The following is a 12774-nucleotide window of genomic DNA, read 5'->3' as shown; positions in this document are numbered from 1 at the left end:
AGGGTGGTGGTGTGGGGAAAATAGGAGGAAGGAGTATTAGATATGTTCGCCGCCTTGAGTTTATAAAAAATAATTAAGGTGGGATAAAAATTAAATAAATAAAATGGGTGGGTTGATTTAATTCCATGATTTATTTTTTTAAATAAATACTCAAGATGAATTAAAATCAAAAGGATAAAAAAAATCCATAAATAGGATGCATGTAAAACCAGTAATACATGCTGGATTTTACATCAACTTTTCTATGTTTTCAACTAAATTACACTGTAGCTCTTTTATGGGTTGATGTAATTTCCATTGTTCACAAATCTCCTTTTTGAGTTACTGCTATATAAGCTTTTCTTCAGTGTTTATGTTAAATATTTACCTTTTAAAAGGTTACTTTGATACAAGAATTGACACTAGCCATAATTCTCCAACGGAGAAGTATGTATGTGTAGGTCTAATAAATCAATGCAAGTAAGCATGTATAACTAGGCACTGGGTTAGTCATGTAATAACTGTTCAAAAGTAACCATACAATGGAAATAAGGAATCAGCACAGTAGCCTTCCCCAACCTGGTGTCCTCCAGATATGTTGAATTATGTATATCTTCCAGAATTCTCAACCCAAATAGCTAAGTTAGAGTTTCAGTCTAACACATCTGGGGATCCTTGGAGAAGGATGGAGTAGACTGTATAAAAAGACATTTGTTAATGTTAAAAGTATTCCATGAACAAATTGTAGTTTAAACTCCCTATGCTAAGCAAGAATAACCAATCTTTCATGTTCATAATGGAATGTAGGATGAGGGCAGCAATATTTTGTAGCTTAGCGCAGTTGAATTCAAACAACCTGCTAAGTCACAGATACTGTTTACAAACTACCATGGGCTGGGTTCACACAACATGCTAAGCCAACGCTAAATAATCATTACATTTTTGCACAATATGTGATCCATCCATCCATCCATCCATCCATCTTCAATCAAACAAGACTTGGTTCTTTTTGGCAGCTTCATTTCAATATCAACTTAGAAAAAATGAACTGATGTTACTGTTAACCGAGATACTTGTGCAGCCAATTTTCATACATGAAAATAATCTAGGAAAGCATATACAAGTTGTTACTATTGTTTATCATTCGCTAAAAATTCACCAGCTGCTTGATCTGCTCAGTTTGTAAAGACTGCCTTCTTGTCAACAGGGTTGTGCTTTTGAAGTCTTTAGAGTAAGCAGGTGCTGTTGGAATTAAGGTTTTTTGTCCACAGGAAGATACAGTCTTGTAGATATCAGAGATTGGGGAATGAGGGTTCACATTTAAAGGGGGGAGAAAGTTAGGTCTAGCCAGGGCAGTGTGATCTGAACCCCGTCTCTCTAGAATAGCATGATTTCTCCTGCTTAAGAAACTGGGAGGCATGCTTTCAATCAATTCTCTGGAACTTGAAGACAATGATGGAGATGGTGAAAGAAACTTTTTCTTCCCTGGAAGTAACTTGCTGTCTTCTGTAACAGGGCCTAAGCTAGTTAACTGCGAATCAGAACTATAGTGGTTTGCACCCAGGTTTCTTCTTTGAACAATGCTTTTCAGGGTGGAAATGAAGCTCATATGGGTCAAATCTGAATTTTGGTCTGAAGGAACTTCACTCCGACTAGTCTCACCAAAAAGTGAATTAGAGTTTATTTCATCATATGACATCTTTCTTGAGGCAGTTTGTTCAAAATTTTTCAAGAAATTAAGGGTATCCTTAATATCAATGCTGTGACGTGTAGTGATAAATCTCTTAGAAAGGTCTAGACTACTGATTTTAAGACACAACTCCTCTTCTGGTGTTATATCATGAAGTTCTTGTAAAGAAGGTATTTGATTCTGATTCAAGACTGAAGGGGAAGTCTTCATCCAAGGTTCAGAATAAATTTTGGTATTTGGCATCTGAGGGCCTGTATGTGTTGAAGGAGAATGTTGTTCAGATACACCTTCCTTTCTTCCAGGATGATTCAGTTCTTTGAAATTAAACAGAGACTCTTTTGTGTCATTTGAATTTGTGGAAGGGGGCAAAGTTGTTTTAACTTCTACTTCTGATGGAGAAGTACAAGAACTTGGAAACTGAGATTCATCAATATCAGGAGGAGGCACATTTAAGAACTGCCTAGTTCTTTGCTTTCCAGATGGAGATCTGTCTTTTGTAATTATTATAACTTCTTTCCCTTTTGCTTTACAAGCATCTAGAACAACTTTTAGAGTTTCCTTATCCTCCGAATTCACTGAATACAGAAGAACTGAGTTTCCTGAATGGTCTTGTAAACTCAAATCAGCTCCACTTTTAATTAGTAAAGAAACCACTTCAGGGCCAGCTTTCTGCAAGCAGGCATGCATCAACGCTGTCTTTCCAGTTTTGTCCTGTATGTTTGGATCTGCATTATTTTCCAAAAGGTATTTCACCATTTTGAATTTGCTAGCACTCTGATGGTCTACATGCTTTGTCTTACAAGCAACCATTAAAGGTGTTTCACCATGGTCATTGCTTTCATTAATGTAGGCCCCACCTTCTAACAACAATCTTGTAAGGCGAAGTCTTCTCTGATAAACAGCTTTAATCAAAGAGTTGCCATTTGATGAAAACTCTGTGGCTTCTTCCATCCTTTTTTGTTTTTAGGTGAAGATTACAGCAGTTGAAATGTGACCTAATTTTGAGAGAAGTTAAACAGGAAAAAGAATAGATTAATATAACCCCTAAATATTTAAACTTTTATTTGGCAAGGAAAAAAATAAAAACAGGAGTCCTCTCTTAAATAGTTGAACCTAGATTTTTTAAAAATAAAAAGAATTATATGTCTCCTACATAGATTACTAGGTTTTAGGCAAACAGCAATGTCCTAGGCAATTTGAATGTGAGGATCCCAAGAGTAGAACTCAAGATTTGCCCTTTAAGCCTGAGATTAAACTAGCAGCCCAGATGACAAGGCCAATTAGCACAACCTCATTTCCCTTAGAACTGTGATCTTGGGAAGATGGAATAAAAGCATAGACAGGTGATATTCTGATAAACCCATAATTACTGGGACTAGTTGTCTCTCCCCAGTTCTTTTTCAATAGTCCCACTGCATGTTCCAGGAATGTCTGCAGGGGCATAAAAAACGGTCAAGATGGCAGTTATAACCATGCAGTCAAAACCCCACTCCCTTTTTACATGCATTGCAATCTTGTGGCTGTCATCTTGACTTTTCTGAGCCACCCTTCCTGCAGACACCCCATGCACGTTCTGGACATTGCAATTGTGCCTACCATCCCAGAAAGGTTGGAGACTCTGGCACTAATCTCAGATTGCCTTCTAACTTTCCAGTAAAGTCTGAAGTAAAAGCAGGTTTTTAAATGTGTAATTATCCTCACAAACATGTTCATAGAAAGTGGTAGAACTGAAAACATATTAGAATAGAGACATCACTGTCTAAAAGCAGCAACAGAAGAATGCTTAACTACTTCTCTGCTAAAAGAATTAATCCTACCAAAATTCATTTAGAATTTAGAAGAAGCCATTGAAGCAAGTGCAAAGTGCAGAAAATAGAATATGGAAGCTGATATATTAGACAATTGCCACTTCCACACAGCATCCATCTTTAACATTTGGGATATACAGATATCTTGTTTCGATCTCATAATATTGAAAAATAGTTTTATAATTCTAGACAAGAATTAACTAAAGAAACACATGTACCAAGGCTCACCAAACTGTGGTAGATGACACTGACCATTCTAGAACATGGACATGGCTATACAGAATTTAGAAATTGCTAGGAATTACATAGTAAAGTAATATTTTATAAATATCTTGATTTCTATTAATTACTTAGATTAATTAATTCTGAAATTTTAGGCTATATTGTAAACAGTGGTTTTAATTTTTGCATATTATCAGTATTCTTGTCTAATACTCTTCCCTCCATTTTAAATTTGGAAATAATTCCAGAGAATTCCAGTACTCCACGCAAGACATGTTTTCCTAAGTTTGGAGCAGAATGTACACAAAATGGAAATTGTTATCTTATTTGTAACCTGGAACAAACCATAACTCTCCAGAAGGCTGCCAACTTGTTTTAGATAAGCCACAGGTCAGTCAAAGCAAAACTTGGAACGTTTGATTTATTCTGGGTTTTGGCCAAAAAATCTGGAGAGCTCCTGGAGTGATTTTATTGGGTGAACAGAGCAAGGCCGGTATGTGTCTTTGACTCTCCCTCCTTCTTTCCAGAGCAACTCCCAGTGCAGCAGATCCCATCAGCCTTCCCGCCCCCTCTTCCCAGCACAGTTCCACTCTGACTCTAGATAGAATTGCCCTCCTCTAAGAAGCAGGTCTGTGACCTGGGGGTTTTCTTGGACTCAAGACTCCTGTTGGAACAACAGGTGGAGACCACGGCTAGGAGAACCTCCACCCACCTTTGACTAGTGCACCTGATGTGGTTGATTTGAGAGAGGAATCTTCTGACTACAGTCACTCAGGTTCTCATCACATGATGTTAAGACCACTGAAATGTGCTTTACTTGAGGCTGCCTGACTCTGAAGATGATCCAGAGAAACTTTGGCAGAGAATGTGATGGCTCATTTGCCAGCAGACAAAAGTAACACTTCACTGCACAATTACCTGCAGGTTTATGGGAACAATTCAACATGCTGGTTATCACCTGTTCAATCCATCATGCTCAGGTCCCAATTATATTTGGGAACATCTTCTCTAGGTAGCATCCACCCATCCTATAAGTTTGAGTTGGGAAGCATGGTGTGTTCACACCCCCATGAAGCTATGCAATGGGGACCAGGAAACTTGCTTTCTCTGTGACTACCCCAAAATTGTGGAAAAGTTATACCCCATATAATGATGACCCCTCTCTTATCATTTAGGAGGGAAGTTAAAACCACGCTCCTTCCCTGAGCTTCTGGGTTAAAACTGAAGGGGACTCCTGCTGTTATGAATTACTAACTGGATTTCTTTATTAAGTCATGCTCTTGTGGTGTTATAATTTTATATATACCATTTATACATAATTATATAATTTTATATATAATTTTATACTTGTTTTATTTATATAAGCTTCCAGATTCTGATGATTAGGGTAATATATACATTCTGTAAAATAAGTAAGTAGTCTGATTCTAATTATCTTCATCAAGTACTTTTGCAAAAGCAGGTTTACTCATTCTTCTATGGAAACAAGAGCCTTTGGCACCAATTACTGTAGTACTGGAAAACCACATATGAGGAGCATCCATGGAATTTCAATCCTAAGTGAAGCAGTTCATTGTATTAATGGGGCACATTTTGGGGGCTATTTAGATACAGCAATACTGGGATCAGGTTGACAGGATGCTTTCTATACTCTGTTAACTAAAACATTATTTCCAAAAGTTCTTGAAGGCTTCTTAGAAGCAATCACAAGTATTCATACTAGAAAAGATTTCTTGATTTTTACTTATTAAATGTATACTTCCACCTTTATGCTTATATTAACATAGAAGGCATTTTCACACAATAAAATAAAATCTACAACAATCAAGTCAATAGGATTAACATTAAATTCAGTATATAATTTATTAATAGTTAAAAGATTGGTGAGAAATGCAGTTTTGCCATTACCCTATATACTGGAAGAATGGGAACAAACATCCACTTCTATGGGAAGAAGAATGCATAGCCTGGGACCCATATAGAAGTTCCTCTTTTATCTACTGTACTGTCTTTCTTCAGTGTGGGTGTTTTCCAAAGCACCTCTCATACAGATCAAAATCAATAGGTAGATATATAAGTTGATTCTGAAGGATTTATGAAGAATTTAATTGCTTCAGAAAAGGAAGGTGATTGAGTGGATCACTAATGGGACATTCTAGAAAAGGCAACTATAAAAATAGTATAGTGAGAAATATTATGAATTCAAAGATTTAAATTTAATTGCAGTCAAATTCAGCAATACACAATATAAAGGTGGGAATCTTTACTGTAGTCAATTGCACAATTTCATCACTAAGCAACAACTCCATTCCAACGCACCTCTAAGACTTTTGCATTTTGTAGAAAATGGAACTGCAAATTATATTAAATTAATTCTAGAATGATAGACAGATCATCCATAACAACCACAGATCTTCATGGACTAACCAAGAAAACGAATTTGCCCACTTTCATCTCATACATACAATGAGCCTGCTTGTTAGAATAGAGACTGAGTCAGAGGATGAATGGGACAGCCGGGAAAAACAGCTAAGCCAAGCCGAGGAAAAAAAGTGAAGATGACTTACAATTAAAGGAAAGCCTCAAGTGGGAAGAAGCAGAACAGCTGAAGGAGCCAGGAAGTGAATCGGGTTCGCCACCACCAATCAGCGCTCGAGAGCGGCGTGCAGCAAGGAGGGCCAAGCAACGAGAAGCCCGATTGGCTCCTACGTGAAAAAGGCGGGAAAGCTGAAGATATAAAGAATGCCAGAAGCCAAAGCCAATTGTCGGAGACAACCGTTCCTCTCTACAGCCTCACAATTTCTCCTCAGCATGTTCAGAGCTGTCTTTGAATTCAGAAAGCAACCTTGATCTTGATAACCCCAATCTTCCTGTAGAGCCTGTCATTCTTCTGCCTGCCTCTCCATTTGTCTTGGCTCCTTAAGGACTTAAGTACCTCAGCAGTCACTGCTGTTTCTCTGCCTTAGAACACTTTGTGCAGTGGGGCTTCAACTGTCAGCCTCTCACATCATCATTCAACTGTCAGCTCCTGAATTCAGCCCTGTTGTAATTATATCTATACTTTTCGCCCCAGCATCGTGTACTTACCTTTGATTCCTTCGAAAAGCCACTGTCACCGCCTCACCTTAGTCTGTCTCAATTCTCCAGTTCTACCATCGATTCATCTTGTTAAATACTCAGATCACCAGATTCCTCTACCTCAGCTTCTGTGTTAATTCTACTCCCTCGGAACCGCCCTGTTTAACACCTCAAAGTCAACAGCTTCTACAATCTTCAAGAAGTTGGTAAAATAGTACAGTGCAAACAATCCATTTACTCAATTGTATTCTGTCTGTTGCCTATGACTTTCTTTTATAGCTTAATTTTAAGAATCAATCCTCAGAGTTAATTACCTTGTACGTAGAATCCATTCTTTTCCTATTCAGAATTCCATACTGAATTCAGTTTCAAAAATTGAAATAATAAATTTGTTAATTATTAGTAGACCTTCCACTGAGGTAAAATTAGCTTAATAAAGAATTGTTAATTAATTAATTCAGAGTCTATCACCTAAACAGGACACTGCTTAAGAAAACTTCAAGCAAAAAAGATATTATAAACATCTTAAGAGGTTAGAAAATAATCAACACTGTAATAGCTAGAGAAAATTTATTTTATTGCCAGCCAATATTTCATCTGATTGCTTTACCGTTAAATGAGTACACATCTTTGGCAACACATTCAAATGCATATCTCTACCCGATAGCCGCTGTTTGTTGATTTTGTACAAAGAGGTTGATAATGGGGAGACACTAAATTTAAAGTCATGTTTCAAAGCATATGCAGTAGTCTACTAACATCTGTGACATGCAGCACATTAATTTAGCCTCTACTGGAGTTTTTAATGAAGTTTTTTTTATAAGAATGTTATTAAGTTTCAAGCAAAGATAAAAGCTACAGAAAAACAAAAAACTACAAAGAAAAAAAAAACTGAAAAAGTGTAGAAACACAAGAGAAAAATTTTCAAAACTACAAAAAGAGGTGACTTCTGACTTTTAACAGCAAGGATATACAACAATTTTCCATAATCAATCCCTTATTCTATATTGAACCAAAATCACATTATTTCTGTAAATCATTCCATTGGCACATTATAAAAATCACTAAATACAGTTGCTCCATCCCCTTATATTAAGAAAAAAAATATAAACCCTCCTAATCACCTTCCCTCCCAAAGATAACATTTATTTAATTATTTCCTTCCTACTACTATTCTATACATTCCTGTCTGCTATAATAAAGATCAAACTAAAAAAACATATAAATTGTCTGCCATTGTACTTGATAACACAATTTTAATCTTAATCATATTAAACCTAAAACCAGACATTTTTTATTATACCTTAATAATCTTAATCCAAATCATTAAAGATAAATGAAATCAAACCCTAAAAGCAATCCAGATAAATATTCTTAAACCCTTACCCCACTTCAAAATAAACCAGAGCATTTACATATTCCCACAATGCCCCCAGAGTTTTTCTTTAAAAAATCAAACAGCCCAACTGCCCCCCCTCAAAAAACTCTGATTTCTCTTCAGGAGACCTCCCATACATAATAACCCCTTCTTTTCCGTGGTTTTCCATCAGAAGATCAATTTCACTTACGGCTTGCAACTCGATCTCTCCCTTTAATTTCTCCAACTCGACTATCCGATCTTCATCCAGCATTTCAACAGAAGTCCTGATCTCACTCTAAGAGGAGGAATTTCTGTCGCTGTTAAATTCTTCAGTTTCATCCATGACATCCCCAACCAGATGACACATTTTAGACCTCATGTTTTCCACAATGTCCTGAATGCTTACATAAAAACTTGGTAGGAATCAGAAAGAATCTGTTTAAAATCTTGTTGGAAGTCAGAGAAAGTCTGTTTAAAATCTTCCACCTCTCAAGCAGTAAATTATGGCACCCCCTAGGAGCTTAACCAGCAAAAATCAAATATATGAAAGAATTCTGAAATGAGTTTACACAAGCAAAAGCGAGATATGCAAACAGTTCCCCAGGGAAAGTAGAAGCAGAAAACAGAGTTCAAAACAGGCGATTGAGTGTGTAGGAAAATGCCAATATCTTCAAATTTAGTAATAATAACAGGGAGACAATTATTTACTCTCAATCCTCCTTAATATTTGGATGGAAAACAAAGTCCAAAACTTAAAAATATTTTTTTAAAAAAATTGATCCCAAAAATAACAATAAGCACCAAGAGAACCCACTTCTCCTTGCTGTAGAAAGCCTGTCTTATGGTACGTGTACTTAAAAGAAATATAAATTGGGTGATTTAGAAATGGGGTGCCAGTCTTAGTGTCCCTTTAAGGCTACAGTGCGGCTTGGAAATGGTGACATCCTAGCCTCCCGGCTACTCTTACTAGTCAAGCGTGAACACTGTTTGGGATCTTCTGGCTGCAAGCAGCTGTCCAGAGGACAGCTCGGGTGATTCCAGGTGTTTTCCTTTTTTCAGAAAACACTCCTGGTCTTCAGGAAAAACCTGCCTGAGCCCGAAAAAACTACCATGTTGTCAGTTCTGCCTGCTAAGCCCACAGGCACAGCTGTTCAGTCCGCCATGTCCCCACTGGAAGTCTCAATGAAGTTTTTGAAGAATAAAAAATGCAGAGAATATCTGCATACAATCCCTTAGGATTAGTGGTGACTGAATATAACATAGTTATTCTCTGCAGAATTTATTTTTCAAAAAGAAATCACAGAATTGGAAGGAGCCATTTAGGCTAATGAGTCCAATTTTATTAGTGATGTAATCCTAATTAAAGCTCCCTCAACAGATGGCTGTGCTTGAACACATCCAGGGAAGAGGAGCTCCAACCTCCCTTGGAAACTGATCCCACGACTGAATTTTCTAACATCCAGTCAGAATCTCCTTCCCGTAACTTAAGAACATCGTTCTGTGATCTGCAGTCTGGAACAAAAGAAAACAGGCTTTCATTTTCCGTGTGACACCCCTTCATGCACTTAAAAAGGGGTATTATATCCTGCGGCTTTTCTCAGGGCTCAACATACCAGGTTTCCTTAATTTATCCTTGCAAAAATAGTTCCAGAATCATCCTTGCTACCCTCTTCTGCTATTCCAGTTTCTCTGCATCTTTCCCAAAACCTTTGATAGAGGGTTCTTGTTCTGACAAGATTGATGATTATGTGTCATCAAACTGATGTCAACTCTTAGTGACTGTAGAGCATAAATCATTCTAAGAAAGGTTGAATTAGTCTGCAAATACTGTAGCCCAATAGATAATTCTTATATACTACTTTCACACAATCAATAGTTTACTTAAACAAGATTTATTACATTCATCTGTGAATGGATGAATGAAAGATTCTCTAATTCTAGGTTTGCAGAACATACTGAATAAAACTATTTTAGCCTAGAATATTGGGTGAAAACAGCTGAGCAGAGGGAGATCACTAAGCTACTTAAAAGCAACACACAAGTTACTACAAAATGACTTATACCACTTCTTTATGGTACAACAATACATAAATTAATAAGGAAACTTTCAGCCATTTAATCAACATATACCTGCATGCTACAAAACCAATTTCAAATATAAGTGATAGCTACTTGTGTGGACCAGGCTATCACATTAATGCATAACATGGTTTGTAAAACATGGCTTATAGTTTAATGTTATGCATATGTAGCTGACAAAGAATATTGTGGCACCTTAAATATTAATTTTTATAGCATTGGAATGCATGAAAACCAATCTAGTCCAACATACATATGGGTTATTATTCTGTGACAGGAACATATAAACATTCATGAATGGAGAGGTAGATGAGGAAAAGTTGTAGGTCTGTATTTTTTTAAGTCATAGGAACATCAGAGTAGCCCTGCTGGAACAGACCTATCTAGTGTCACAGACTGGTGAACTGGATACACTGGGAAGCTCAAAAGCCTCGACTGAGGGGTGATAGCCTCCTTCCACTGTCAATTCACAGCCATCAGTACTTAAGGAACACTTCCTATGATTAAGAGGCAGCAAACAGACATCAATACTACTAGTCATAGCAGCTGATCTTCCATGAACCTGTTTTAAAAGCTTTTAAGCTGAGTGCCCAAAATCATCCAAAGGAACTGCTGTTGGTGAATTTCAGTTTAACTACACACTGTGTATTTATTTTATTTATTCACTATTCATTTACAGAAGCAAACATGAGACAGGAGGTCCTGAGCAATTCCATTTCTGTTTTGGCTGTTTTCTATTACTGACTCTGTCATACAGGGCAATATGCAAATTTCACTGAAATAAAATGGAATTGATCCTTATGATACACTTATTCCCCATAAAGCTTCAGTCCTGTATTCAGAAATTAACTGATCCCAAATCAATAGGCACCGAGTAAGGTTCAGGCTACAAAAGCAGGGCATCCCTAATAACTCCTAGGAAACAACCTCTATCAAACATGCTTGGCCATCTTTAATAGGGGTTATTTCTATGTCAACAGGCATAATACTGCAACCTTTTAAAGATTAACTATTAATATTTATTGTATGAACCCAGCTAGGTATTCAGCCTAGAGTTACTTTGGTGATTGAGGCAATAGAGAGATAAACAAACATTTATCACAACCATTTTCTAAGCCTCAAGGAATCTTGAAATAATCTTCATAGAAAATTAATCCCTCTCTCGCCCCCATCTGCACTAGTTTATGGCAATCCAACAGAATTGAGCTGGGCTAGGCAGAGTACTCTATCACCAAATTTATTCCACTTTTGCATCCTAGGAAGGATTATATTGCTTTTAATTAAGTACAACTATACTACACAATATAGTACAGCTACTGCTACAGTCTGTATAAATTCTAATACACTGCAGTGTATTGGAAAATGACAAAACTAAACGCAAACAAAACACTCCTTTTCAAAAATCCTGTTCTAATAAGCTGCCTTCTCAGACCTGGAGATCACAAATCCCATAAACCCCAGCCAGCGGTACTCTGCTGATAGAGACCAATAGAGTAAAGGACCAAGATTGGGAAAAGCTGTGTATTTCAAAAGTCCGATTCCTATTCTGTTTATTCCAATACCAGTTCGAACCACCGGGCTCCGAGTTAGCCCCGGGTTACAACCAGTGGCTATTTAGCTGGCTGCAAAAGATACCGCGCGCGGCTCCGCTCGGTATTTCCTCGCCCACCGCACCACACTAGCAAAAAACCCGCCGGCAGCCCCCGTTCCGCGGCCACGGGCGTCTTAGACAGGAGCAGGCGCCTTAGGGCGGCTCCAAAGTATACGGCTAAGTGAGCCGTCTGGGGCACTCGAAGGGCGGCAACCCAGCCATCACCGCACGAGTCCATCGCGCTAGCAGAAATGCGGAGGAACCGCTCTGCTTTCTCTCTCGCGAGGTCAGAGTTCGCCTGCCAGCCCGCCCGAAGTATTTTCCACGCTTACCCGCTTGAGGAACGGGCCGTCTAGGGGCTCGGGGCGGAAAGCTGCCTTTCCTAGCCCCAGGCTCTTCACGCTTCTCCTCCGGGGCGCTGGCAGTTGCTTGTGAAAAACGGACGGGAGGGGGAAGCAAGGAAGGAACTCGGCTGGCTACGGCCGTTCCGACGGTCACACCGTCCGCGGCAACTTTTGCCTCCTCGGCCGGCTGCTTCCACGCCGAGTGACGACTCCGAGAAGCTACCGCCAGACGCCGACAAGCGCCCGGCTGTCGTTTGCGCGCGGAACAAGGCGACTGCAGGGAAGGGGCGCTTCCTCCTAGAAGCCGGGAAAGCAACCAGTGGAGGGGGCGGGAGCGTGCGCAGCCTCCCCCTGGTCCGAGAATTAGGCGAAGAGGTAGTTCGGAGCCGAAAGGGGAGGGGATAGTAATAGTGGCTGGATTCGCAAGTGAACCATGCGAGCACATTTTTTTAAATTAGAGCTGTTGAAAAAACCATGTTTAGTTAATAAACTCCAGTGGATGGGAATCATGCCACATGCTCGGCCCGAACCATACAAATTATGATTTAACCAGATTTGTGAACCAGTCTGGGTTATTATTACTGATGTGGTTACTACTAACAGCTCCCAGGATTGGAAGGTGC

The 12774-nt window shown here is 38.6% G+C and overlaps 1 protein-coding gene across 1 annotated transcript; it reads right to left on the bottom strand.

Moving 5' to 3' along the window:
- Window positions 1–1126: 1126 nt before the first annotated feature.
- Window positions 1127–2620, bottom strand: ANKRD34B (ankyrin repeat domain 34B). The gene has a single exon (XM_063296734.1). The coding sequence runs from the start codon at window positions 2618–2620 to the stop codon at window positions 1127–1129; it is 1494 nt and encodes a 497-aa protein (XP_063152804.1).
- Window positions 2621–12774: the final 10154 nt, after the last annotated feature.

The sequence above is a fragment of the Candoia aspera genome, chromosome 2, assembly GCF_035149785.1.
Source record: "Candoia aspera isolate rCanAsp1 chromosome 2, rCanAsp1.hap2, whole genome shotgun sequence".
Classification (NCBI taxonomy): domain Eukaryota; kingdom Metazoa; phylum Chordata; class Lepidosauria; order Squamata; family Boidae; genus Candoia; species Candoia aspera.
This window is presented reverse-complemented; position numbering and strand designations above follow the sequence as displayed.